Source organism: Equus przewalskii, chromosome 6, assembly GCF_037783145.1.
Source record: "Equus przewalskii isolate Varuska chromosome 6, EquPr2, whole genome shotgun sequence".
Classification (NCBI taxonomy): domain Eukaryota; kingdom Metazoa; phylum Chordata; class Mammalia; order Perissodactyla; family Equidae; genus Equus; species Equus przewalskii.
This window is the reverse complement of record NC_091836.1, coordinates 17,600,455-17,627,717: the sequence shown is the minus strand read 5'-3', so window position 1 is coordinate 17,627,717 and position 27,263 is coordinate 17,600,455. Positions and strand designations below refer to the sequence as shown.

General features: G+C 40.5%; 1 protein-coding gene across 1 annotated transcript in view; it reads right to left on the bottom strand.

Moving 5' to 3' along the window:
* Positions 1-24,260, bottom strand: part of CUL5 (cullin 5) — an 89,808-nt gene extending 65,548 nt beyond the window's left edge. Inside the window, exons 1-2 of the mRNA XM_070624828.1 lie at positions 23,775-24,260; positions 1,973-2,082 (exon numbers count right to left, since the gene is read on the bottom strand). Of these exons, the coding sequence (XP_070480929.1) occupies positions 1,973-2,082; positions 23,775-23,798 (134 nt within the window). The 5' untranslated portion in view covers positions 23,799-24,260. The remainder of the gene's footprint in view (positions 1-1,972; positions 2,083-23,774) is intronic.
* Positions 24,261-27,263: the final 3,003 nt, after the last annotated feature.

Here is a 27,263-nt window from a genome sequence, read left to right as displayed (position 1 = left end):
TCCTTACTGACCGGACTCTTGACCACTTCTCAGGGATGTCTCACCCCTACTGACTTGTGTTCAGCTTTCTGGATTAGTTGCAGTTTTCAACAATGGATTAATAACCTGATTCTATTTCCCCCACCTTCACCTCACCCCTCCTCGTACACACACCTTAGTAAGGCAACTTGCTTATTAAACACAGATGTCTCCAGAAAGGAACTGATCTTTTCTAGGCTGCTCACTAGATGAATGATGAGGATAAAAGGGGTGGGAGGTGATATAAACCTATTTTGAAAAATTCTGAAAATTTGGATTTCAGCCAGACCAACTCCTAAAAATGTGATATGTCTTTCTAGTTAAGTTGGATAAAAATGTCTTTCTGTACAATGCTTCTGTTCCTCTTTTCAGGTCTAGATGAATGGGAAAAAAATGAAAAATTTTCATTACTCAATGTGAAACACATTTTCTAAGGGAGAAAAAAACAAAATCCAGCACCTGAGGAGGCACAGGGGAAGAGGACATTAGTAATTTTTGTTTTTCAGAACTATTCTTGAAAGCTTCTCCCTGTTCCTGAAGGAAAACTCCTGGTGTTGGCTTTCCATGCTACTGTGAGTGCTTTGAATTCAAACTGCCTGCCGAGCTTCTAATTACACCTAACTCTGAGGCCGCAAGGAGCAGCTCCAACTCCTACACTTTCCACACAGAACACCTCTAAATGTCATCCACCTTAGTAAGGCAAGTAAACTGGTTTCACGGCTAAACAAAACTGTTTGGAACTAAACAGTTTTGTTTAGCAGTTCATCTGAAAACAAGGCCTGAACTCAACTGGATGGGCTTGGGAACTCAAGAGTGAGGGGCCCCATGGGAGGAGGGCACGCTGGGGGCCTTGTTAACCTATATTACCTGTCTAATGTAAGTCTTGCTTGGGGTACTCTAACAACTGTAAACTCTTAATTTCCAGGGGTAATCACGTGTGCCCCCTGAGATTATACTATTTTGTGTGTGTATGTACCCTGACTATCATGACACTGCTTTAACCCTGGTAAGCTTTCAGGTCTGCTTCAACTTACAGGCCAGAGTTGTGCTTTGCCTAAATTGATGCCTCAAGCCTTGTACAAAAAGGTCCATACAGGAACTAAAAGAGAAAACCACTTGGGGTTTTCTAAGGTAAAATTCATGGTTGATGCAATTTATTTTAACTAGCTAAATCCAGGACTTCTACAAGGCATAAATCAGATCAAGACTACAAATTGGTATTGCCTTCTGCCTGGGGTCCTACTGAAAATAGTTTTGCTATACAGACATTTTGGCCAAAGACCAAGAGTTAACACAGCAGACCTGAGACTGTATTCCTTAGAAAAGCCTGCTTGGCTTTGGCCGGCATGTGAGAACCTGAATGGTCAACAGTTCCCTACACTGATATAAAACTTTCCTGAAATGATAAGAATGGCTCACTGTGCCTATACTGTTTGTACAAACAATGTGATTTACAATGAACACCTGCTCTCTTTCTGAAAGTCTGGAATTTTGGTACATGCCAGGCAGAGGCTGCCTATGTGACCAGCCCCAAATAAAAACCCTGGGTACTCAGTCTCCAATGAGCTTCCCTGGTAGACAACATATCACATTACGTTGTCAATTGTGTTGCTGGGGAACCTAAGTATGTCCTGTGTGACTCAACTGGGAGAGTACTCTTGGAAGCTTGTACCTGTTTTTCCCCAGAGTTCACTCTATATGCCTTTCCCTTTGCTAACTTTGCTTTGTATCCTTTTGCTGTAATAAATCATAGTGGTATGACTATATGTTCAGTCCTCTGTGTGCTCCTAGATCACTGAACCTAGGGGTGGTCTTGGGAACTCCCAACACAAGTAGTAATAATTTTAAACAGCTAAACTGACCAACCTAGAGTCAACATTCCATTTAGACAGAGAAATGCATCACCAAAATTTCCTTTATGTTAGCAAACAGTTAGAATTAATGGATTACTTACGAAAACAGATCAAACCACTGCTGTTTTGTAACACATTCCTGGCGTAAAAGCTTCAAAACGATTGGACGCATGAAATCCCATTTGTCTTCAAACTGAAGAGAACCTTTATTCTTTAATTAAAAAAAAAAGATAAACAGTAGTTCAATTTAAATGCATTTAAATCAAATGTGTGCATTATTTTTATCTTTTAAGAGGCAGCTAGAGAAATTTAAAAGAATTATTTTTCCATCATGGAATCCCTATAAACTTAATCTGGTATCAAGGAATCACAGGAAGACAACCATAACAGAAAATCAATTGTACAAAAATATATAGTGAAGAATTTGGCCTTGCCCAAAGAGAAGGTCTGGCCTTTGCCCTTGGCTTTTTAGCAGGTAACCTTTGGGCCCTCAGAATTTTATGTCTGATAAGAGACTCTTTGTTTGCCTGGGGACCTTGGTTCAAACTGAATAACCAACAACACGATTTAGGGAGGGGACTGGCCACACCCATATAGGCTTAGAGTGGGGAATCAGGAAACACCAACAATCTGACAGAGTGGGGGCTTTTGGTCAACCAACCCGGAGACTGAGATTACCTATGTGAGCAATCAATCACACCTACATGACAAGGTCCCAATAAACATTCTGGACACCAAAGGTTGGGTGAGCTTCCCTGGCTGGCAATACTCCTTATACACTGTCACACATTGAGGCAAGGAAAGAAATGTGACCTGACTACACAGGAGAGGACAAGGGAAGCTGTGTTTGGAACCCTCCTGGACTCTGTCCTATATGTCTCTTCCTCAGGCTGATCTTAATCTGTTATCATTTCCCTGTAATAAACCATAACCATGAGTTGAGTAGCTTTCAGTAAGATCTGTGAGTCTTTCTAATGAATTATTAAACCTCAGAGTGGTTTTGGGAACCAGCCCAACTTGCAGCTGGTGTCAAAAGTGAGGGTGGTCTTGTGTGTGGAGACTGTGTCCTCTAATTTATGGTTGTCCTACAGTCCTCACAACAAGTATATTGAACATCTATGTAAACTCTAAAAAGTGAGACAGAAAACAAAGAAAGACACCCATTCTCACTTTATAGTGCTAACAAAACCCTGATACCAAACTGGTGAGAAGACAACATGAGATGGAAACTCTAGACCAATCTTACTAGAGAACACAGATGCAAAAATCTTAAATAAATATTAGTAAATTTAAAAAGTGGCATATCAAAAGAATGATGCCTCATAATCATGCATGATTTATCCCAGGAATGTGCAAGTGGTTCAATATTAGAAAAAATATCATCAATTCATTACATTACTAAAAAAAGAGAGAGAGAGACCCCATGTGTGTTAGTCATTAGTACTGTTCCTTTTCAAGTTAAGTACGGCCATGTGACTTGCTTTGGCCAATAAATTTCAACAAAAATCATTAATTTTCTAATATACCAGCACCAAACACCCCTATGAAACTCAATACTGTTTTTACTATATGACTGTTGTTGAGAATGTTGCTCACTTGTAGTAGATGAGATTGATGTATTAACTGCATGGAATCTACAAACTCCCTGGAATTATAACCCAGAAGCAGTTTCTGAACATATGGTCTGACAACAACCTACAACAGAATCACCTAGGGTGGCTGTTATACATATAGATTTCTAAAACCTACCTCAGAACTGTTGGCTCAGAATCTTCTGAGGTGAGTTCAGAATCTGCAAGTTTAGCAAATTCATGGTAAAACTACATAAAAATGTTAGAGGGTCTATGACCCAAAAAGGGTTAAGAACCACTGAGAAACACTAAACTCTTGTGAATCCAAGTGATGCTTCTTACATCTACAAACATGGTTGATCCTAAAAGTTATTGTACTGTCTTGACCCAGGTACCTAACTTTTATCACACAGTATTCTTATAATAAGGACCCATAGGAAATATTCATTCAACATTTAGTACTGGGATTAGCTGTGCTTCCCCCTTGAACAACTAATGTGTTTTTACCTTATGAACTTAAGCAAATCTTGTGAGTAACTTTGCTCTCTTTAGTGCTGGCTAATGAGAAATTCAGTCAGATTTGTGATCCCATAGCATATGCTTTGTGTACTAACCTTATAATTAGCATAACTTTTTCTACTGTTATTATTTTCCTATAACCCTCATTTCTTCATTTACTCTTCCCTCTGAGGAAAGGGTGTGCAAATAAACAAATATGAAAAACTATAGAAAGAACACACAAATCTTTTCTTTTTTGAGTATGGCATAATCCTAACACTCTCTTAAAAGGATACTTCATAATGTCAACTAAGTCTACTTCTATAAGCAATTTTGGCAATTTCTGGAATTAAACATAGTATAAATCCTGCAATTAAAAATCAAAAAGGCATAGAGGACTAGAGTAAACAGGTATTTGAGATAAATTAAATACTGGTTAGGCTCAAATCTATCAGCTATGGCAAAATAATAGGAAACACATTTTGGTTCTCCTGTCTGATGAAACATACAAGATTAACTACAGAAACATTTCCCCCCAATACTGAATTAAAGGAGGAATTTAATAATTGAATGTTTTCTATTAAGCTTTTATAATAGATTCCAAAAATGATGCTCAAGCAGTTACATTTTCTGTTAAACTGAAGAGCACTATCATTAAATCATAACTAAACCTACTATCTACAAAAGAGAATGTTTTATTAATAAGTGAAGGACTTTCAAATTATGAACCCTGATTTATGAATGTTTCCAAAGTTTAACCCAAGGCTGCCTCATCTCTATTAATGTGCTAGAAAGTCTCTTTTGCTTTAATTCTTCTATTAAATACTCAGAATAGCAAGTAGGTTGAACTCACCAATTGCTAATAAGTCTAGGATTATCTCACCCACTGGTTCTTTCTCATCAAGAGGATTTCAATGTTTGCCATATCCTTGCTCCTCCATCATTCACTTCCTACAGCACAACTAATTCCCTCACAGGCACTCTTCTTTTCAAACACACAAATGGGCCATGAGGAAGCCAATGGGGAGTTGGCCATGGGAGATATCTAGGGGAAGAGTATTCTAGGCAGAAGAAGCAGCCATTGCAAAGACTCTGTCTGATGTACTCAAGGCAGAGCAAAGTAAGGGCAGAGGAAAGAGCAGATGAGGTCAGGGAAGCAACAGAGGGGTGTGCATCTTGTAGGGCCTTGAAGGTCACTATAAACACTTTGGCTTCTATTATAAGTGAGACTGAGAACTATTAAAAGATTCTGAGCAAGAAGTGGCATGATTTGATTTACATTTTAAAGTCTCCCTGATTGCTATGTTGAGAATACATTATAAGGGGGAAAGAGTTAAAGGCAGGTGCAAGGTTAGGAGGTGAGGTGAGATGACAGTGACTTGGACCAAGGTGGTAGCAATGGAGGTGGTGAGTAGTAGTTAGATTTTGAAGGTGGCGCTAACAGTGTGTCCTGACAGTATCCATGTAAGATGAGAGAATGGAGTAAAGCACGACTCTGAGGCTTTCGTCTGATGAAGTTAATTCATCTAACAGGACCCACAATAAAGGAGGTTACCCCAGTGGCCCAGCCCACATCACAAATCTAAACCTAAGTCAGTCTGCACATTTGGGAAACACCGCACTGTCAAGGCAACCTGACGCCAACCACAATCTTCCAACTCAGCTTCAGTTAGCTAATCTTACCTAAAAAAAGGACCTGTTTACTTTATAAGGAAATCCCTGACCTCCTAGCCAATCACACCCTGTTTCCGCGCTGCCTCTTCTAACACTCTGTAAAACTAGGTCTTGCTCAAAATTCCTCAGGAAGAGTGCTCTACTGCTCGTTAGGCCTGTACTCTCCCAATCCATGGATTATTTTCCCTTGAACAAAAAGTCATCAAAGTCGTTACTAAATTGTTTCAGTTTTGTGATTTGACATTTCCCAGAAGTATGTCATTGCCATCAACCGAAATGGAAAAGACTGCAGATGAAAGAGGCTTAAGAAGGAAAGCTCATGAGTTCAGTTTCAGATATGTTACATTTAAAACTATTAAAAAGTCATTTCAAGATGCTGAATAGGCAGTTTGACAAGCAAATCTAGAATTTAACAGAAAGGTCCGATCAAGAAATAAAAATCTGTAAGTCCTCAGAATATAGATGGGTTTTAGAACTTGTTATTGGACGAGATCACCATGGGAGTGAATATAAACAGAGAAGACCCAGGCCTGAGCCCTTAGGTATCCAACATTAAGAGGTGGGGAGAAGAATGGACCTAGATGATATGCTAAGTGAAATAAGTCAGGCAGAGAAAGATAAATACGTTATGATTTCACTTATATGTGGAATCTAAGAAACAAAATAAATGAACAAACAAAACTAAACAGAAACAGACTCACAGATACAGAAAACAAACTAGTGGATACCAGAGGAGGGAAGGGCTGGGGGGGAGGGGCAGGTAAAACAGGTGAAGGAGATTTAGGGTACAAACTTCCAGTTATGAAATTAATAAGTCATGAGGATATAATATACAGCATAGGGAATATAGTGAATAACATTGTAATAACTTTGTATGGTGACAGATGGTAACTAGACTTATCGTGGTGATCATTTCATAATGTATATAAATACCACATCACTATGATGTACACCTGAAACTAATAGGACATTGTATGTCAATTATACTTCAGTAAAAAAAAAAAAAAAAAAAAGAGGTGGGGAAAAGAGTAGAACTAGGAAAGGAAACAGAAAGAGCAACCAGAGAGGTGGCAAGAAAATCAAGAGCATGGTATTCTGGAAACCAAGTGAATAAAGCGTTATCAAGAAAGAGGGAGTGACCCACTTTAGCAAATGCTCCTGAGAGATAATGTAAGACGACCACTGAAATAGTATTACAGAAGTCACTGAGACTTTGTCAATAGCAGGTTTTGTAGGGTGGTAAGGATAAAAGCCAGATTGGAGTGAAATTAATAGAGAAAGAGACGGAAAAAACTGGAAAGAGTACAGACAACTCTTGACAATTTTTGCTGTAAAAGGGAGCACAGAAAAGGCACGGTAACTGATAGGGTAAGAGGGAGTCAAAAATTTTTTTTAAGATGGAATACAGTATATTTGTATACTGATAGGCATGTTCCAGGATATAATATTGATGATGTAGGAGAAAAAGGGGAAACTGCTGGAAAATTTAAATTGCCCTGGATAGGCAACAGGGAATGGAATCTAGTGCACAGGTGGAAGAACCAACTATAAGCTAAGAGGAGAAGGCAAAGTATGTACATGCAGATGCTGGTAAGAGGGCAGATGTAGTACTACTCTGAGAAGTTTTTTTTTTTTTTCTGGTGAGGAAGATTGGCCCTGAGCCAACATCTATGCCAATCTTTATTTTATATGTGGGTAGCTGCCACAGCATGGTTTGATGAATGGTATATGTCCACACCCAGGATCCAAACCCATGAACCCGTGCTGCCAAAGCAGTGTGCACCCAACTTAACCACTACGCCACCAGGCCGGCCCTGAGAAGTTCATTTTTGATTCCTTCAATTTCTCAGTGATGTGGAAATAAGGAAAATGCTTGGAAGATGGTGGAGAAGGTGCTGGAATTTTGAGAGAAAAGATGTGAAAAAGACATCTAGGAAAGTGGAAGAATAAATGACTATGGAAGTGTAGTATGACTAGGCTCAACTATAGATTGTAGTCATGAATTTAAAGTGAAAATAGCATGGTGTGTCTTTTCCCCCTGCAACATTCAGCTGCACAGGTGCTGGCAGTGAGAGGTGAAGAGATGGACTTAACCAGGGTTGTGGTTTTCCTCAGTGAAACAAGAGAGGAGCAAGGCAGTCAAAAGTATATTCAAGGGAGTGATTACAATGATTGAACACAGAATTTATGCTGGGTATGGGGGAGAGAAAGGACAGCAGGATGATGAGAAACAGAGACTTCTGCTTCCAACCATGATGGAAAAACAGAGCCAGATTTTCCCTCCTGCCTGAACAACCAGAAAGCCAAAGGGCAGTACAGGACAGGGTTTCCTGAGAAAAGGAAAACAAATGAGCTGAGGCCTACAAATGCCCAAGCATACTGCCTAGAGAGAGTTTCTAGGCCTCGGCACAAGCAGGGGGAAGCTAAACAGCCTGGTGATTTCATTAAGTTTAGGACACAGAGTTCAGAGTTTTGGGAGGCCAAGGCAATTAAAATTTGTGGCAGAGTACCAGAAAAAAGGGAGCTGCACAGAAAGGGAGCTCTGGAGATATGCAGAGGGGTCCCCTAGAGCCTTTGACTGGATATTGACCTATACATATGCGTGAGAAAACTATCAGAGACTGGGGAAAGAACCATTAGAAGGCAGCAGACAGAACAATCACCAGAGCCCACAGAGAGCCAGGAACAGTTCATGTTCCCAGCAGTCAGAGTGGAAACGCTCCTATATGCTAGGCATTGGGGAGAGTCCTCAGAAAGGTATTACATCCATAGTGGAGCCAAAGTAGCCCTACCCTGAATGTTGTTTCAGACCCACCCTCTAACAAAACTTAAAAGCAAGCTTCAAAAGAATTAAATTTATTCCAAGTAACTTAACCACGTCACAGCCAAATCCAAAAATATTTAAAGGAAATTTTAAAAATCAAGCCCCCAAAACATAAAACTCACAATGTCTGACATCCAATCAAAAATTACCAAGCAGAGCCAGTCCTAGTGGCCTAGTGGTTAAGTTCAGGGCACTCCTCCTTGGTGGCCCAGGTTCAGTTCCCAGGCGTAGACCTACACCACTCCGTTAGCAGCCATACTGTGCTGGTGGCCCACATACTAAAAAATAGAGGAAGACTGTCACAGATGTTACTTCAGGGTGAATCTCCCTCAGCAAAAAATAAAATAAAATAAAATTACCAAGCTGGCAAAGAAGCAGAAAAATATAACTTGTCATCAAAAGAAAAATCTATCAACACAAACTGACCCAGAAATGACACAGATGATAGTTTTATTAGACAATGACATTAAATCAGCTATTATAAATATACTCCACACGTTCAAGAAGAGAGAGGAAAATATAAACATTGTAGAAATCAATGGTTTTTAAAAATGAGTATTTGGACATCACCAAGATGGCGGAGTGAGTAGTCTTCTTTGTCTCTCCCTCTTCGAATCTACAACTAATTGGACATTCATCGGTTAACAAAGAATATCCATGTAGCATCTCAGGATGCCTGAGAGACCCATGCTGCTGTACATCAGAGGGCGGATGGACTTCCCCCCAGGAGGAGGTGGAGATAGGTGAAAACTCTCTGACCCCCGACCCCCGGACAGCCTAATACCTGCAAGCGGCTTTCTTCCAGTGGAATCCCCCATAGCATCTCCATGCACCAAGGGCAGGAGTGTGTGCGCACCGGCAGAGCAACAGTGGAAATAGGTGACTACAGCCCTACCTAAGCCCCCTGCGATTACACCTAAGTCCAGGGGGAAACTCCAGGGTCCTGCACCAGCGGCAGGGAAAGGCTCTACTCGCCATTAGCGGAGAGGCTCCGCCCAGCATTCAGAACACCGGGAGACTCCCGAAGAGGAGGATCCTGGGCAGGGCAGCAGCCCCTCAGCTGCCACAGGACTCACAGACTCCAGCTGTCTCCCAGAAGAGACAAGGGCCTCCCGGAGATCCCATAGGAGTGCTCTGGGGCTGGGTGGAGTTCCAGTGGCCCAGCTCTGCGGCCCAGGGGGAGACTCCAGGGTCCCGCATCAGTGCACCAGTGGCAGGGAAAGCCTCTACTCACCATTAGCAGAGAGGCCCCACCAAGCATTCAGAATGCCGGAAGGCAGCTAAAGAGGAGGATCCTGGGCAGGGCAGCAGCCCTCCAGCGGCCGCCGGACTCATGGACTCCAGCTGTGTCTCAGAGGGGCCAAGAGGCACCCAGAGATCCCGTGGGCATGGTCAGGGGCTGGGTGGAGCTCCAGCAGCCTGGCTCCGGGACCCAGGGGGAAACTCTACAGTCCCACAGCAGCCTCAGCGAAAGCCTCTGCACAGCACTAGTGGAGAGGCCCCGACTGGCAATCAAAAGGCTGGAAGGACCTGGGGCAAAAGTAGCACAGGTAGGTGAGCTAACCACAGACTGCAGAAGATACCCATAGCTCTGCTGGGACCTATAGTGGACAAGTAAGATTTTGTGGGCTTTGACAGTGACAGAGCTGCGAATATAGGTGATCCTGCTCCCTGCCGCTGGGAAAGCCCACAACACCACTGCAGACACCAAGGAGGGATTACGCCTAGGTGGTCTGCAACAGTAGGCACCAGCAGCCTGAAGCCCCCTTGCAATTGCCCCCACAGCTGACGAGGGACCCCACAGGACCACTGTGACTATGAGGAGGGGCCCAGGTCCAGTCAGCAACAGCTGACAGGGTCCCTGGTCTGGGCAGTCTAAACAGGTGCTCCCCCAACACCAGTAGAAACAAGTGAAAGCAGTAACTAAACTCTAGCTCTATGCAGAGGCACAAATCCACGCCATCAAGCAGTATGAAAAAATATACTAAATCTCAAGAACAGAAGGAAAATGACAAGTACCCAGAAAAAAATCCCAAAGACAATGAAATCTACAACCTAAATGACGATGAATTTAAAACAGCCATTATTAAAAAACTCAACGAGTTAAAAGAGAACACAGATAAACAACTCAACGAGTTCAGGAGCTATGTCACAAAAGAGCTTGATACTATAAAGAAGAACCAATCAGAAATACTGGAGATGAAGAACACAATGGAAGAGATTAAGAAAAATCTGGACTCTCTGAACAGCAGGGTCGATAATATGGAGGACAGAATTAGCAATGTGGAGAACAGGAATATAGAAATGCTGCAGACAGAGGAGGAGAGAGAACTACGACTAAGAAGAAATGAAGAAACTCTCCGAGAATTATCCGACTCAATGAGGAGATGCAACATAAGGATTATAGGTATACCAGAGGGAGAAGAGAAAGAGAAGGGGGCAGAAAGCCTGTTCAAAGAAATAATGGCTGACAATTTTCCAAACCTGGGGAGAGAGATGGAACGTCATGTGACAGAAGCCAACAGATCTCCAAACTTTATCAATATAAGAAGACCAACCCCAAGGCATATAACAGTGAAGCTAGCAAAAGTCAACAACAAAGAGAAAATACTAAGGGCAGCCAGGCAGAAGAAAATAACCTACAAAGGAACCCCAATAAGGCTATCAGCAGATACCTTACAGGCTAGAAGAGAGTGGAATGATATATTCAAAACTCTGAAAGACAAAAACCTGCAGCCAAGAATACTCTACCCAGCAAAAATATTCTTCAAATACGATGGAGAAATCAAAACTTTCCCAGATACACAAAAGTTAAGGGAGTTCATTGTCACAAGACCTCCCTTCAAGAAATGCTCAGGAAGACCCTCATACCTGAAAAATCAAAAACAGGAAAGGGGTTACAAAACCCAGAGCAAAGGAGATAAGTAGAAGGACAATAACAGAAAGCAGCAGCTCTCCATCACAACAGATTAGCAAAAGTTCAATAAAACATTAAAGATAAAAGGAAGGGAAACGCCAAGAATAAATATAATCCTGTCATTTTAACCACAAACACACAACACAAGAAGGAAGAGGGAAAAAAAAAATCTGACAATAACAATCTAGGAGGGGAAGAGAAAAGGGATGGAACGTTTTAATTTAAGGAAATAAGAGGCTATCAGAAAATGGACTATCTCATCTATGAGATGTTTTATACAAATCACCTGGTAACCACTAAACAAATAATAAGAATAAAGACACAAATTACAAATAAGAAGAAAGCCAATACAGAAATTTACCTACCTGAATTAGTAATCCAAAAATCATGGGGCGAGAAACAAAGGAAATGCAAGAACACCAGAAAACAAGTGATAAAATGGCAGCAGTAGGCCCCCACATTTCAATAATCACTCTAAATGTAAATGGATTGAACTCTCCAAACAAAAGACACAGAGTGGCAGGATGGATCAAAGAACAAGACCCAACAATATGCTGCCTCCAGGAAATACACCTCAGCTCCAAAGACAAACACAGATTCAAAGTGAAGGGATGGATGACAATACTCCAAGCTAATAATGAACAAAAGAATGCAGGTGTTGCCATACTTATATCAGACAAAGTAGACTTCAAAGCAAAACAGATAAAGAAAAACAAAGAGGGGCAGTATATAACAATAAAAGGGACACTCCACCAAGATGACATAACACTTATAAATATATACGCACCCAACACAGGAGCACCAAAATGTGTAAAGCAACTCTTAATAAAACTAAAAGCAAACATCAACAACAATACAATAATAGTAGGGGACCTCAACACCCCATTAACACCAACGGATAGATCATCCAGACAAAAAATCAACAAGGAAATTATAGAATTAAATGAAAAATTAGACCAGATGGACTTAATAGATATATATAGAACACTTCATCCAAAAACAGCAGGTTACACATTCATTCTCAAGGATAGACCATATCTTGGGAAACAAAGCACACATCAATAAATTCAAGAGGACTGAAATAGTATCGAGCATCTTTTCTGATCATAATGCTATGAAACTAGAAATCAACTACAAGAATAAAGCTGGGAAAGGGCAAAAATGTGGAGACTAAACAACATGCTACTGAACAAACAATGGATCACTGAAGAAATTAAAGAAGAAATCAGGTATTATCTGGAGAGAAATGAAAATGAAAACACACCATACCAAATGATTTGGGATGCAGCAAAGGCAGTCCTAAGAGGGAAATTCTTTGCAACACAGGCTCACCTCAATAAGCAAGAAAAATCTTACATAAACAACCTCAAACGACACCTAACGGAATTAGAAAAAGGAGAACAAAGCCCAAAGTCAGTAGAAGGAGGGAAATAACAAAAACTAGAGCAGAAATGAATGATATTGAAACAAAAAAGACAGTAGAAAGGATCAATGAAACAAAGAGTTGGTTCTTCGCAAAAATTAACAAAATCGACAAACCCTTAGCCAGACTCACTGAAAAAAAAAATGACAGAAGTCTCAAATAAATAAAATTAGAAACGAGAGAGGAGAAATCACAACAGATACCAAAGAAATACAAAGGATCATAAGAGAATACTATGAAAAACTAAATGCCAACAAATTGAACAACCTAGAAGAAATGGATAAATTTCTAGACTCATACAACCCACCCAAACTAAATCAGGAAGAAATAGAGAATCTGAATAGACCAATCACAAGTAAAGAAATAGAAACAGTAATCAAAAACCCCCCCAAAAATAAGAGTCCAGGACCAGACGTCTTCTCTGGAGAATTCTACCAAACATTCAAAGAATATTTAATACCTATCCTTCTCAAACTGTTCCAGAAAATAGAGGAAGATGGAGCACTCCCTAATACATTCTGTGAAGCCAACATCACCCTGATCCCCAAACCTGACAAGGACAACACAAAGAAAGAAAACTACAGGCCAATATCACTGATGAACATAGATGCAAAAATCCTCAACAAAATTTTGGCCAACCGAATACTGCAATACATCAAAAAGATTATACGCCATGATCAAGTGGGATTTATACCAGGGACACAGGGATGGTACAACATCCGCAAGTCAATCAACGTGATTCACTACATTAACACAAAAGGAGAAACAAAAACCACATGATCATCTCAATAGACGCAGAGAAAGCATTCGACAAGATCCAACATCCATTTATGATAAAAACCCTCAATAAAATAGGTATAGAAGGAAAGTACCTCAACATAATAAAGGCCATATATGACAAACCCACAGCCAACATCATACGCAACGGACAAAAACTGAAACCCATCCCTCTCAGAACAGGAACAAGACAAGGGTGCCCACTTTCACCACTCTTATTCAACATAGTACTGGAGGTTTTGGCCAGAGCAATTCGGCAGGAAAAAGAAATAAAAGGAATCCAAATAGGCAATGAAGAAGTAAAACTCTCACTGTTTGCAGATGACATGATCTTATATATAGAAAACCCCAAAGAATCCACAGAAAAACTATTAGAAACAATCAACAGCTACAGCAAAGTTGCAGGGTATAAAATCAACATACATAAATCAGTAGCATTTCTATATGCTAACAATGAACTAACAGAAAAAGATCTCAAGAACTCAATTCCATTCACGATCGCAACAAAAAGAATACAATACCTTGGGATAAATTTAACCAAGGAAGTGAAAGATCTATACAACGAAAACTACAAGACTTTCTTGAAAGAAATCGAAGACGACATAAAGAGATGGAAAGACATTCCATGTACATGGATTGGAAGAATAAACATAGTTAAAATGTCCATACTACCTAAAGCAATCTACAGATTCAACACTATCCCAATCAGAATTCCAATGCCATTCTTTACAGAAATTGAACAAAGAATCCTAAAATTCATATGGGGCAACAAAAGACCCCGAATTGCTAAAGCAATCCTGAGAAAGAAGAACACAGTTGGAGGCATCACAATCCCTGACTTCAAAACATACTACAAAGCTACAGTAATCAAAACAGCATGGTACTGGTACAAAAACAGGTGCTCAAATCAATGGAACAGAATTCAAAGCCTAGAAATAAAACCACACATCTATGGACAGCTAATCTTTGATGAAGGAGCTGAGGGCCTACAATGGAGGAAAGAAAGTCTCTTCAACAAATGGTGCTGGGAAAACTGGACAGCCACATGTAAAAGAATGAAAATTGACCATTCTTTTTCACCATTTACTAAAATAAACTCAAAATGGATCAAAGACCTAAAGATTAGGCCAAAAACAATAAGTCTTCTGGAAGAGAATATCGGCAGTACACTCTTTGACATCAGCTTCAAAAGAATCTTTTCGGACACCATAACCCCTCACATGAGGGAAACAATAGAAAGAATAAACAAATGGGACTTCATCAGACTAAAGAGCTTCTTCAAGGCAAGGGAAAACAGGATTGAAACAAAAAAACAGCCCACTAATTGGGAAAAAATATTCACAAGTTATTTATCCAACAAAGGCTTAATCTCCATAATATACAAAGAACTCACACAACTCAACAATAAAAAATCAGACAACCCAATTACAAAATGGGCAGGGGACATGAACAGACATTTCTCCAAAGAAGATATACGGATGGCCAATAGACACATGAAAAGATGCTCATCATCACTAATCATCAGGGAAATGCAAATCAAAACTACACTAAGATATCACCTTACGCCTGTTAGAATGGCAAAAATATCCAAAACCAAGAGTGACAAATGTTGGAGAGGCTGTGGAGAAAAGGGAACCCTCATACACCGTTGGTGGGAATGCAAACTGGTGCAGCCACTATGGAAAACAGTATGGAGATTCCTCAAAAAGTTAAGAATAGAAATACCTTATGACTCAGCCATCCCACTACGGGGTGTCTATCCTAAGAACCTGAAATCAGCAATTCCAAAAGTCCTATGCACCCCTATGTTCATCACAGCATTATTCACAATAGCCAAGTGATGGAACCAACCTAAGAGCCCAGCAACTGATGATTGGATAAAGAAGATGTGGTATATATATACAATGGAATACTACTCAGCCATAAAAAAGGACAAAATCGTCCCATTCACAACAACATGGAGAGACCTTGAGGGTATTACGTTGAGTGAAATAAGCCAGACAGAGAAAGACGAACTCTGTATGATTCCACTCATAGGTGGTAGTTAACATATGGACAAAGAGAACTGATCGGTGGTTGCCAGGGGAAAGGGGGGTGGGGGGAGGGCACTAGGGGTGAAGTGGTATACCTACAACATCACTAATAATGATGTACAACTGTAATTTCACAAGGATGTTAACTTTCATAACCTTAATAAAAAAATAATAATGCTCAAATAAACACATGAAAGTAAACAAAAATAGAAGTCAAGTGGCTTGCAAAATGTTTTAAAAGTAATACAAAATCATTTTTAAATTACTCACTTACTTTGCAACAAAATAATACAAATATTGATCTATTAGTCTGCCCTGAAAATGTCCAGAAACTCCTATATAACATGGGACAAAACATACCTCATTAAATTGTAAGAATAATGTTACTACAATATTTTAAATGTCAAATTTTGCATTTAAAAGAAAACATAATGTAGTTACTATTGCTGGACATCTTCTTGCTATATCTTCATGACGACAAAAATTCAAGAAAAGTTACAGTGAAAGGGCAAGTTGAAGGCAAGACAAGAAACAATAACATCCACAGAATTAAAAGCAATTATTTTTTATCACCTGTATTCTTCCACGCCCATAACATTTTGACACACAATACAAGGAGTTCAGTCATTTTAAGATTTGTATTTATTCCCTCTTTGAAGTTCCTAATCTATTAATTATAGATATATCCAATGATGGCATTTTAATAACTTTACAAAAGGAATCCAATTCGTATATTTTAGGTCTTCTGTGTAAATTATGAGGTCAGCTATTTGAATGTGTGGGTTCCCAGACTGTCTATGAGTCACTAGTACTCCCAGTTATGTGGTTTTAAAACCACATTTACAATCCCCATCAACCAAAAGAACCACAAAACCACAGTATATATTTGAATACCGGCAATTCTCACTATATTCCAGCCACACTACCCTTTTCAAGGAGTTCCTCAAACATGCCAAGCTCACCACTGCACAAGACGTTTGCCCAGAATGCTGATCATGCAGAGGCCTTCCCAAACCAAAATGCCCTTTCCCCTGTCTTCTCTACAGACCCAGAGCCAATGTCTTGAGCTGGTAGGACAACTGCTTTGATTGGCTACGAGATTGAAATTTTAATTCAGACTAAATGGCAGTTTTCAAAAAGACCTGAAAGCTACGAATCTGACTGAAATGTCATCAAGTGGCAGGGAAGGAAAATTCAACAGAATATAGTTGAAAGCAATATTTAGGGGGGAAAAATTATTTTCTATTGTAAATAAGTAAAATAGTGCCCCCACCTTCTGAACATTTTTGATTACATTGTTTTCATCACAGCCCTTACCCAACATGTTACTTATTTCTTTGGTGTCAGTATTTACACATTAGAATATAAGCTCCAAAGACCAGGGACCTTGCCTGTCATATTCACTACTGTATTACTGACACTTAGAATAGTATCCAACAGAGTAGATGCTCACATATTTGTGGAATGAACAAGCCCCAGTTATACACATCAAATATTCCTGCTATTACCTGTATGTACTCCACGTATTATGACTAATTTTTTTTTTTTTTTGGAGGAAGATTAGCCCTCAGCTAACTACTGCCAGTCCTCCTCTTTTTGCTGAGGAAGCCTGGCTCTGAGCTAACATCCGTGCCCATCTTCCTCTAGTTTATATGTGGGACGCCTACCACAGCATGGCTGCCAAGCAGTGCCATGTCTGCACCCGAGATCCGAACCAGCAAACCCCGGGCCGGCCCCCTAATATTTTAACCTGAGCTGTAACTTGTTTACAGAGCCGATCAGGCACCAATTTATGCTACATACTATACAGAGGCAAGAGCCAGGTGACTTTCTGTGACACAACTAGGTTCACCAGGACCCTAGCAAAATACCTAATGAGAAATACCTGTCTTTGTCCATCCCCCTTCTCCAGCTTTCATTGTCCACCAGATAGATGTCCTATAAGTAGCTTTAATTAACATATATCACCTCCAGATTATGGTAAGTGCTCACTTATCTATTTTCACAGAACATGAAAACTCTCACATTTACTTTTATCACATAGTTTTATAGTAGGTGATTTAGTCCACCATTTCCACTTCACCCCTACCCATGGCCAACATACATACCTCTGAAATTGTTTTCTCCCTAGGCTGTAAGTGTCAAATATAACCATGTCTCTAGGACAGGACACAGGAATGAGGGAAGGAGGCCCTAAGGATAATGTGCCTCTTAGATGTCCATTCAGAAGGGCAATTTCCATCAACTCGATTAAACTGACAAGTTACATTCTAAGGCTCTCATTTATGTTTAAGTAAGACATTAAAAAGAATTACATACCCAGTTGTGTATCTTAACTACATTCACATCTTAGTATCACATCCATACTCCCTGCCACACATCTTCCTGACTCAATGCCTCTGCTCTGGCTGTTCCTGTTCCCTCTACCTGGAACTCTTTTCCTAAATATGTAGATGGCTTGTTCCCTCACTTCATTCAGGTCTCACCTCAAATGTCATCTCTTTAGGGGTCTTCCCTGATCATCCTATTAAAAATAACACCTATCACCCTCTATCCTTTACCCTGTTTGTTTTTCCTCATAACATTTTTCACAACCTGACCTTAGTATATATGTATTTGCTTATATGTTTATTGCCTCTACCCTCCACAAAAATCTAAGTTACATAAGGGCAGGAATTTGTCTGCCTAGATCACCATGATCTAGTTGGAATTAGAAAATGCTAAATACTTGTTGAATGAATGAATTTATTTTCCACAGACTTAATGACTGCTGTTATGATTTCAGTGAACATGGTGTCATTAGCACAAATGCCCCCCATTCACGGTCACCCCACAAATTAGATTTTGAATACACACAAAATAGAAGTAATGATGAGTGACAGATTTTATGTGTAAGAGCCAAGAATAGATTAAGGGCTTGACAACATCTCTGCTCACATATATTTCAAATATTCTCCATTATCTATGGAAGTTTATTTCAAACTCCCTTGTCTAGCATTGAAGACCTTTGACAATCTGACCCTGACTTTCCTTTGTACTCTTATCTCCTACTGTTTCCTGTACTCCGGGCTACTTCCAGTACTCTGGGCTGCAAGGCTGCAACAATTCCAAGGAGCACCATTCATAGAGAAAGCAAGAAAGCACGCAGTCCTGCTTACAACGCAGCCAAACTAATCTAGTCTCCATTCCTACCAAATTTTCTCCTAACCACCACCTACAAAAAGTCTACTCATTCTTCAAAATCCAGCTCCAATGCTTTCTCCATAACACTTTGATGGTCCCGTGAAATGATCTCCTCAGTCTGTGAGGGACCATACAGCATGTGGTAACATTCCTGAAATTCTTGCCTTAGGGCAAATCATTAGTACTTTTATTCTTCTTTAGTGTATGGTAAGTTCCCAAAGAGCATGGACATTGTTTTACACATCTTTGTATCCTTCATGGTGCCTGCACGTGTGTCTAACTTTAATTTACTTTACTTTTACATTACTTTAATAATGAGTAAATTCTACATACATTTCGAATCACTCTATAGTATTTCCATTTTCTTTCCTCTCAAAGGATAAAAAAGTTTCCACTGAGAAAAGTAGCTTCATATTTCAGTTTAAAGTTTAGATTCTCTTGTGGTTTGGTTTTATACCTCTATCACCTCCTCTCTTTCTCTCTCGCTCTAGATCTAATTGGAAGAGAATAAAACCAGAAATTCCTCCTTTTAACCAATCAACACTCATTTACTGAGCACCTATAATGTACAGATACTGCAGTAGACTTCTCTTTTCAATCAATTATCGTCCATTTATGGAGCACCTACCATGAGGGATCATCGCACTACATGGTTAAGGCATCAGTAGATTAATAAAATCCCTGAACTAACAGGGCGTACAATCCAGAAAGGGAGTTAGATATGTAAACAGATCCTGTAACTAATACATAAGGCATAATGTAAGTGCTAGAAGAGACTGATGCAGTGCTATGGTTGAGCAGAGTAGGCAAAAATTAATTCCAAATGAGAGCACTAAGAAGAAAGGAGGTATCTGGGCTGGGTCTTGATGAATAACAGGATTTTAACAGGCAAATATTGAGGGGAAGGGTGCATTTCTGACAGAAGAAACAGCAAACATAAAGAGTCTTGAAGACTCTGGCATGCCAGTGATCCAACGAGTAACCAGCCAAGTAGAGGGATGTGTGTGTTTGTGTAAGAGAGAGTGAGAGTGTGTGTGTGTATGTTATTAGGGAAAAGACCCAGCTGGAAAGATCTCAGAGAATTTGAATCATCAAAGGTATCTGAGTAGGAAAGTGATATGGTCAGCACTGTGTTTTGGTCTAGAGCTCAGATTAGAGTTAAGAGATAAAAATAGTGAAATCATGGGAGTTAAGATTGTCCCAGAAAAAAAGTACAAAGATAGAAAAAAGGGCTGAAGATTAAATCCTGAGAAATAATTATACTGGGGAGGAGAGGAGGGAGGTCAATGAAAAACACAAATGATCTGAGAGACAGGAGACCAAGGAGACAGTGTCATAAAAACCAAAAGGCAAGCAGAGTTAGTGATCAACAATATCAGAAGAGAGGATGAATGTATCAGAGAAGAATCTCATTTGGCAATCAGGAGGTTGCTAGTGCTCTTGAGACTCACAGCTTCAATAAAATTGAGCGGGGGTAGGGGGAGAGTCAGATGACAGCAAGCCAAGCAAAAAGGTAAAGAATTACAAAGGCAGCAAGTGAGGGCTGTTTTTCTAAGAACTGTGACAGTGAACGGGAAGGGAAAAGAGCAAAAGTTTGAGGCCAAAGCAGAGTACAGGTTAAGTTTACACGAGGAGATACATGAACTCTCTTATCCTAGAAGTGAAAATAAAGGAGATTGAAACAAAATAAGAGGGGACACGCTGCCAAGTCCTGGGGGGAAAATGAAGGCTGAACAAGAACAAGTGGAAGGAGGCAATGTTGCAGTACCTTGGAAAAGAGCAGAATACAGAGGAAACAGAAAAATGTATGGTATTGACCAAGGAAGCTAAGGGCACTCCAGATAGATGGATAAAGTAACATGCTAGGAATTAAATGGGGTGAGGCTTAGCAAAATAAGATTTAAACAATTGCTATTTGGAAAAGGATACTCAATTGGAAATGAAGAAAATGAGCACTGAGGGCCTAGATGAAAACTGCAAAAGTAAAGGAACAAGCAGAATTATATGTTAAAACAACAAAGTTAAAACAGTAATATTGGAAAGTTTTTGGAGATATAAAACCCCCAAGCAACTAATAACTGTCTATGTCAAAACATAAAACACAAATCTTTGTACATATATCCAAAAGATTTCCAAAATCCAGCCAAGTCTACCTGCTTTAAATAGAGAATACAATCATTATAATCAAATTCCAATATAAAAAAAGTAGGTGGTTTTTGCTCCAGTGGGTTCTGACTTGTTTCATATCAAAGTTTTGCGTGTTCACAACTTATTAGCCATCCCTCTGAACACTGTCACCCACAAAATCAATAAATTTAACTTCATCCAAGTTATTGATAAAGAGGAAGAGGGCATATTCTTTCAGAAGGATACTAAAGCCCTCCCTTCAGAGTTGATGATGATTTATTACTCATCATTCTTCAGATACAGTTGTTTGACTGACAATGAATCAAATTCTAACTGTATTATCATCTAGCCCACATTTGTCCATTTTGACCAGAGGACATGATAATTCTGTCAAATATGCTCTTGTGAAATCTAATTGTACAATGTCTAAGGCATTTTTCTACAGAACCAGTCTATTAATCCTGCCAAAAAAGGACGTGAGGCTAACTGGCCATTCCCCATCGCCCTGTCTCTATTCAAGGTACCACTAGCCTTGAATTTAAATGATCCTACGAAGAATGTCATGGATCTACTCTGGCGGGGTCTCACTACATTTCTCCAAGAAGACAACCTTCCACTTTTTAATTAGCTATTTCTAAATATATGAATATAAGGCAATCCCCTCCACCTCCCAGTAAGGAGAGAAAAAAGAAAAGAAGGTTTTCTGGCCTACCTGAATATGTAAACTTTTGGTGATATAGATAAAAGAATCAAATGTCTACTCATAATGTCCATTATGTTACATTAGTTATACATATTTAAAATCACATAGTGCATAAAATAATATTTAGAAATTATTTCCCCCCCCCCTGCATTTTATAAAACAATTTTATTGAAATTTTTCCAGTGTATCTCTGGCACCTGTCTTCATGTTCACCAGAGTGACTGAGTCATTTACCAGTTTTTTCAAAGAGTTACCACCTTCATTTTTTTTTTATAAAAGTTGTTTGATCAAGTTACAGAACTTTTTGAATCCTTGTGATCTTTTTAACCTAAGTACCATTGTCTACACATTCAGGCAGTTTTTTCATTCTATAGGTGCGTGCTGTAGATGCAGACTCATAACCTCCACAAGGTAACCACTCACTAGTACTGAAGGAGCTTCAGACTTCTATCTCCTCCAACAAGCCTCTGTAAGGCTTTGAATGGAGTAAAGTGACTTGCTCTTTTCTGAGAGAGAATTACTGGTGGTGTGTGTCGGGGGGAACATGACAACTTGCTTTATATCTAGGTAACCAACAAGTCAAAAATTCACAGACAATCAGGAACTCAATTATTTCTAATTACATTTCAATTAATGTATTAGTTGAATTAATCGATTAAAGTATTTCAATTAATAACAAGCTATTGCTTATGTTAACACACAGATGCATTAACAGGAGTCTTTAATTTTAATTAAAGTCTTTAACAGAAGTTAAGTTTTCTTTCTAAACTAACACATTAGAACTCTGCTATACTGTTATAAAAGTCAAGTCAAGCAGGATGGGTTACTCAATTTCTGTGAATTTGTCTTCTTAGGGAAACAGCAAGAATAGTAATTCCAGTAATTTATCTATATCCTGTACTAATTAAGCGCCAGTCACTATTTTAAACGTTTTACATCGTTAACTCAATCTTCACAATGCTCCTATGAAATAGGTGCTACTGATAATTCCATTTTATTGATGAGGAAACCCAGGAACGGAGAGGTTAAGAAATTTGCCCAAAGTCACACAGCTTCTAAGTGGTAGAAATTCAGTCTGATTCTAGGCCTCTCCCCCTTTTAAAAGAAGATATATTGCCTCTTAAATCAGTAAAATTGGGTCTACATTTTATAAGACAGTCCCATCTATCAAGCAGTTAATGTCAGTAGTCTGAAGAAGACATGAATGAGATTCCAGTATATTTTAATATATTTGCGATTCTATTATTTTCTGTTCTCATCCCCACTGCCTGAAGGCACAATAAGGGGTTTGGGGGAGTAGTTCATCCCTTGTATTTACGTTCCCTGAGCTAATCGCTACCCCCATTTCAGTCAGTACTTTTAAGGCAAAATCTTCCCACTATAAACACAAACACAGAACAGACTAAGCGCCCTGTCTCCCTCATTCGCCTCCAAACTTTTTAACAGACGGTAGAGAATCTGCCCCTCTGGGGCCAGCACTCCCTCGCTATCCCAAATCTCTGAAACTAACTTTAAGCGTTTTCTTTGTTCAGGTAACTTTCCTAAGCCCTAAAACGATGGCAGCACTTCCTCAGTAGTCATCTGGTTGTGTCCTATAACGGGGTTCAGGAGCAGTTTCCCAAGGAAAAAAAGGTAAAACGTGAACTCAAGAACGGGAGGCCGGGAGGGAAGGTGTGGCGCGCAGGCCAGCGAGGGCACCGCTGCCCGCCTCGGAATTTCTGCAGACAGGACGAGAACGGGAACTGAAGGTGGGGGTCGAGCCACTGGAACCTGTTAGGCTGCGTTTTCTCCGATTTTCCTCTCACGCGTCTTAGACTCTCGCTTCAGAAGAAACTGAGACCCTAAGAGTACGAACTGCCCCACTGGTCAGGACACAGCGCCACCATTCATCCCCAGCCCGAGGCCAGAGCTGGGCCCGGGAAGCAGTGCTCCCCGCCAGCCCTCCCTGGGCCTTTCTCACACGGGTCAACCGGCGGGAGGGGCAACAGGAGCCTCTCGACCCCAAGGCCAGAGACCCGCGTTCCTGTCCTCGGCGGCAGCCTCCCCGGCTTCCCTTCCGGGAGACAACCCCTGAACTCTCCCACATTTCACCCCCGAACCCGAACCAACCCTCTCCCGAAGAGCTGAACCGAGCGGTCACGGAGTAAAACCCAAGAGGGACTGAGGGTCTTACCTTTAACAGATTAGACGTCGCCATGTTCCTTCAACTTAGATTCTCGCGAGACGACGCGAGATTTCGTGGCGCTCCGGGCCCGACCACAAGCGGAGGCCGGAGTTGCCACCAGGGCCGACGGACCCAGCGGCCCGCACCGGGGGTGTCCTGGTCGCCGGGGCGGCGTGCTGACAGCGCTGACCTTGTCCCAGGCACCTGGAGCTTCCTTTCTCTTTTCCCCTACATGGTCACCGGAGCTTCCCCACACGAAAGAGCTCATACAAACGCTCAGGGAGACGGCAACGGCGAATGGTGAGAAGATAACAGGAGCCGACCTGAATGGGAAGAGGAAGCATCGACTCCACCAGCCTCCCCACTCCGTCGGATTAGCCTTTGTGGTTGCACCCGCGGCGGCCACCGGCAACGAATTTAGCTCGACTTAGGCCGGGCAGCTCGGGTTCCCCGGGCGCATCACGTGACGCGGCGGGCGGGGGCGCGCTCGGGAGCGAGCGTGGGAGCCTGGAAGCCTCGGTGGGCCGGGAGGCTGCGGAGAGGGCGAGAGCACGCCCTCTGCTGGCGGGACCGCACGTTTTCTCTCTTCCCTCGCCCCAAATCTGGCGAGCCGGGGCTGAGGAAGACACCTTATCCCGAGTGAAATGCTTATGACAGCTCGTCTTAGGCCCGGCAGCTCATGCAGTAAGAACTGGCACATAGACGGCGCCCAATGAATATGTGTTGAATGAATGCACAGAAGTATTTATTAATACTTCTATTCAAGAGTGCCTGGCACTGAAATCATCTAGAAAAGGTTGTTCAGGCAATGAATATTCATCTTGGATTTCCTGAAGGCACATTATCTTAGAAGATCCTAAACCATAAGTCCCCAGGCTTTATCGCTTCAGACCAGAAACACGCCAAGGGAAGAGAATATATATGTAGAATCTACAATATACTTGGTATTGTCACGCATGTTTGCAAACAATCTCATTCATACGTTCATAATATGTTGGAAACAAGTAAGAGCTATGGAGTAAAAGCAGGAAAGGGGAATGAAGTTTGCAGTTTTCAGTAGAGTGATCCAAGTAGTCCTCACTGAGAAGATGGCATTTGAGCAAAGTCTTGAAGGAAGTGTGGGAGAAGAGCATTCCAGACGGGGGAAGCACAGCACCATACCTGAGGTGGCAGGTTGCCCAGAGTGTCCGAGGAACAGCGAGAAGGTTGGTGTGTTCAGAGCAGAAAGAGTCAGGAGGGCGTTAGATGGTATAGGGCCTTGTAGACCACTGGAAAGACTAGCTTTCATTCTGAGTGAGACTGGGATCATGCAGGCTTTTGAACAGAGAACTGATGATCAAACTCCCATTTTAACGTGATCTCTCTGCTGTGTAGTGAATAGAAGCAGAAGGGTAATTTAGAAAGTTTTTGTAATATCTCATTAAATTGACACAACAATCAAGCCACCTAGGTGTCCCCATTTTACAGATGATTTAGTAGAGAGTAATCTAGGCACGATTAAACAATGAGAAAATGGTAGAACAAGGATTCGGAGCCGCTCTGCCTGTAATGTCCTGGCAGAATGTTAACATAAGGATGACTCTTAGAGGTCTTTGTTCTACAGATGAGAAGACTGAGGCTTGATCTGGCCAAGGTCACTCAACTGGGTTAGAGAAAAGTCCTAGTCCAGAATAAACTTTATATAATTATGGTTCACTTTTCCAGCGAGACTAGGTTATCTGCAACCCTAGGCCAACTCTACTGCTTAAAGTGTAAAACTATAGATTAAATTATAATCAACTTTACCCTAAAAAAGAAAGGTGACAAGCTGTGATACAACAATTGAATTGAATTAATTAATTAATGGCCCTACTTAAAAAATCCAATTAAGTATTTAGTTCTTGTTTGAGTACCTATTAAGAGTTAGGCACTAGAAATACAGGGTTAAATGAGACAGAGGAGACCATTGCCCTCTAGGAGCTTATGGTCTAATAAGGGAGCCAGATATTAAGCATAGTTCACAAATGAAACATTACTTAACTGGAATTATGATAAATACTGCAAAGGAAAAATTCAGTGTGCACTCGAGAACATATGATAGGCAGGGGGCTTAATATCCTAATTGCCATCATTCCTCTGGTCACACTCTGAACCTTATGGCTAATTTTGAAAACTCAATTTCAGGGGCCGGCCCAGTGGTGCTGCAGTTAAGTGTGCAGGTTCCGCTTTGGTGGCCCGGGGTTCGCTGGTTCGGATCCTGGGTGCGGACATGGCAACATTTGGCACGCCATGCTGTGGTAGGCGTCCCACATATGAGGTAGAGGAGGATAGGCATGGATGTTGGCTCAGGGCCGGTCTTCCTCATCAAAAAGAGGAGGATTGGCAGCAGTTAGCTCAGGGCTAATCTTCCTTAAAAATAAAATAAATAAAAAATAAATAGTTTAAAAATTAAACAAAAAATCAGCGTATGGTTAAATAGGCATTATCATGCATTACTAATGCAAGTATAATTTGATAACTTTGGGATAAAAATTTGGTAAAATAAATCCAGAGCTTTAAAAATGAAAAAAAAATATGATTAATTTAAAAATAGAGAACACAAGCACGTTGTACAAAATTCACAAGGTGCTGAAAGGAATACGGTTAAAAGAAGGCCTCCTCGCCCTTTCTGGGGTAATGTCATGTTCTATATTGTGGTAGGGATCTGGGTTATTCGGGTGTATGCATTTCTCAAAACTCAGCCCTTCTACCCTTAAGATTTTTGCATCTCATTCAAAAGAAAAAGTAGTAAACAAAATTTGAAATGTAGTTAGTGATATTTATGCTAAAGAATTTAGGGGTAAGTGAAGTTATGTTTACGATTTACTTTGAAATGTATCAAAAAATAAGATGGATTGATGGTTGCATTGAAAGGTTGACAAAGCAAGTATAGTAAAATGTTAATGACAGAATCTAGACGGAGGATATACTAGTGTTCTCTGTGTAAAATCTTTTAGCCTGTCTATATGATTGAAATTTTTCATAATCAAATGTTGGGGGAATTTTTTTTTTAAAACAGGCCTCCTATCCTCCACAGTCCCCCAGGTACCCATTCTTCCTTCTGAGGCTCAACTGTGGTTAGAAGTTTTTTGTGACTCCCTAGGACATTTCTATGTGTATATAAGTATTCATGTATGTATTCTTGTCTTCTCCTCCTCCCCAAATGATGGTATACTACTTATACTCCTTAACGTCTTTTTTTTTCACTCAGCTGTATGATAGAAATTACTGAAAAATATGTTTTTGCTTATTTTTTTTCACACGTTCTCAAAGAAATTCAAACAATTACTGGCAGGCCCTAATGCATCCGTTGCCTCCAGGATGTTTGGGATTATTACTTCCAAAATAGGCTCTTGATGTCCATGAGAAAGATGCAGGAGCAGTGACTTCAGGGGAGAAGTAAGATTCACTTAGAATAAGAAAGAAACCATTAAGAGGAGAGTTTGAGGATACAGAGGATTTTACTGCCTGTCCAGAGGC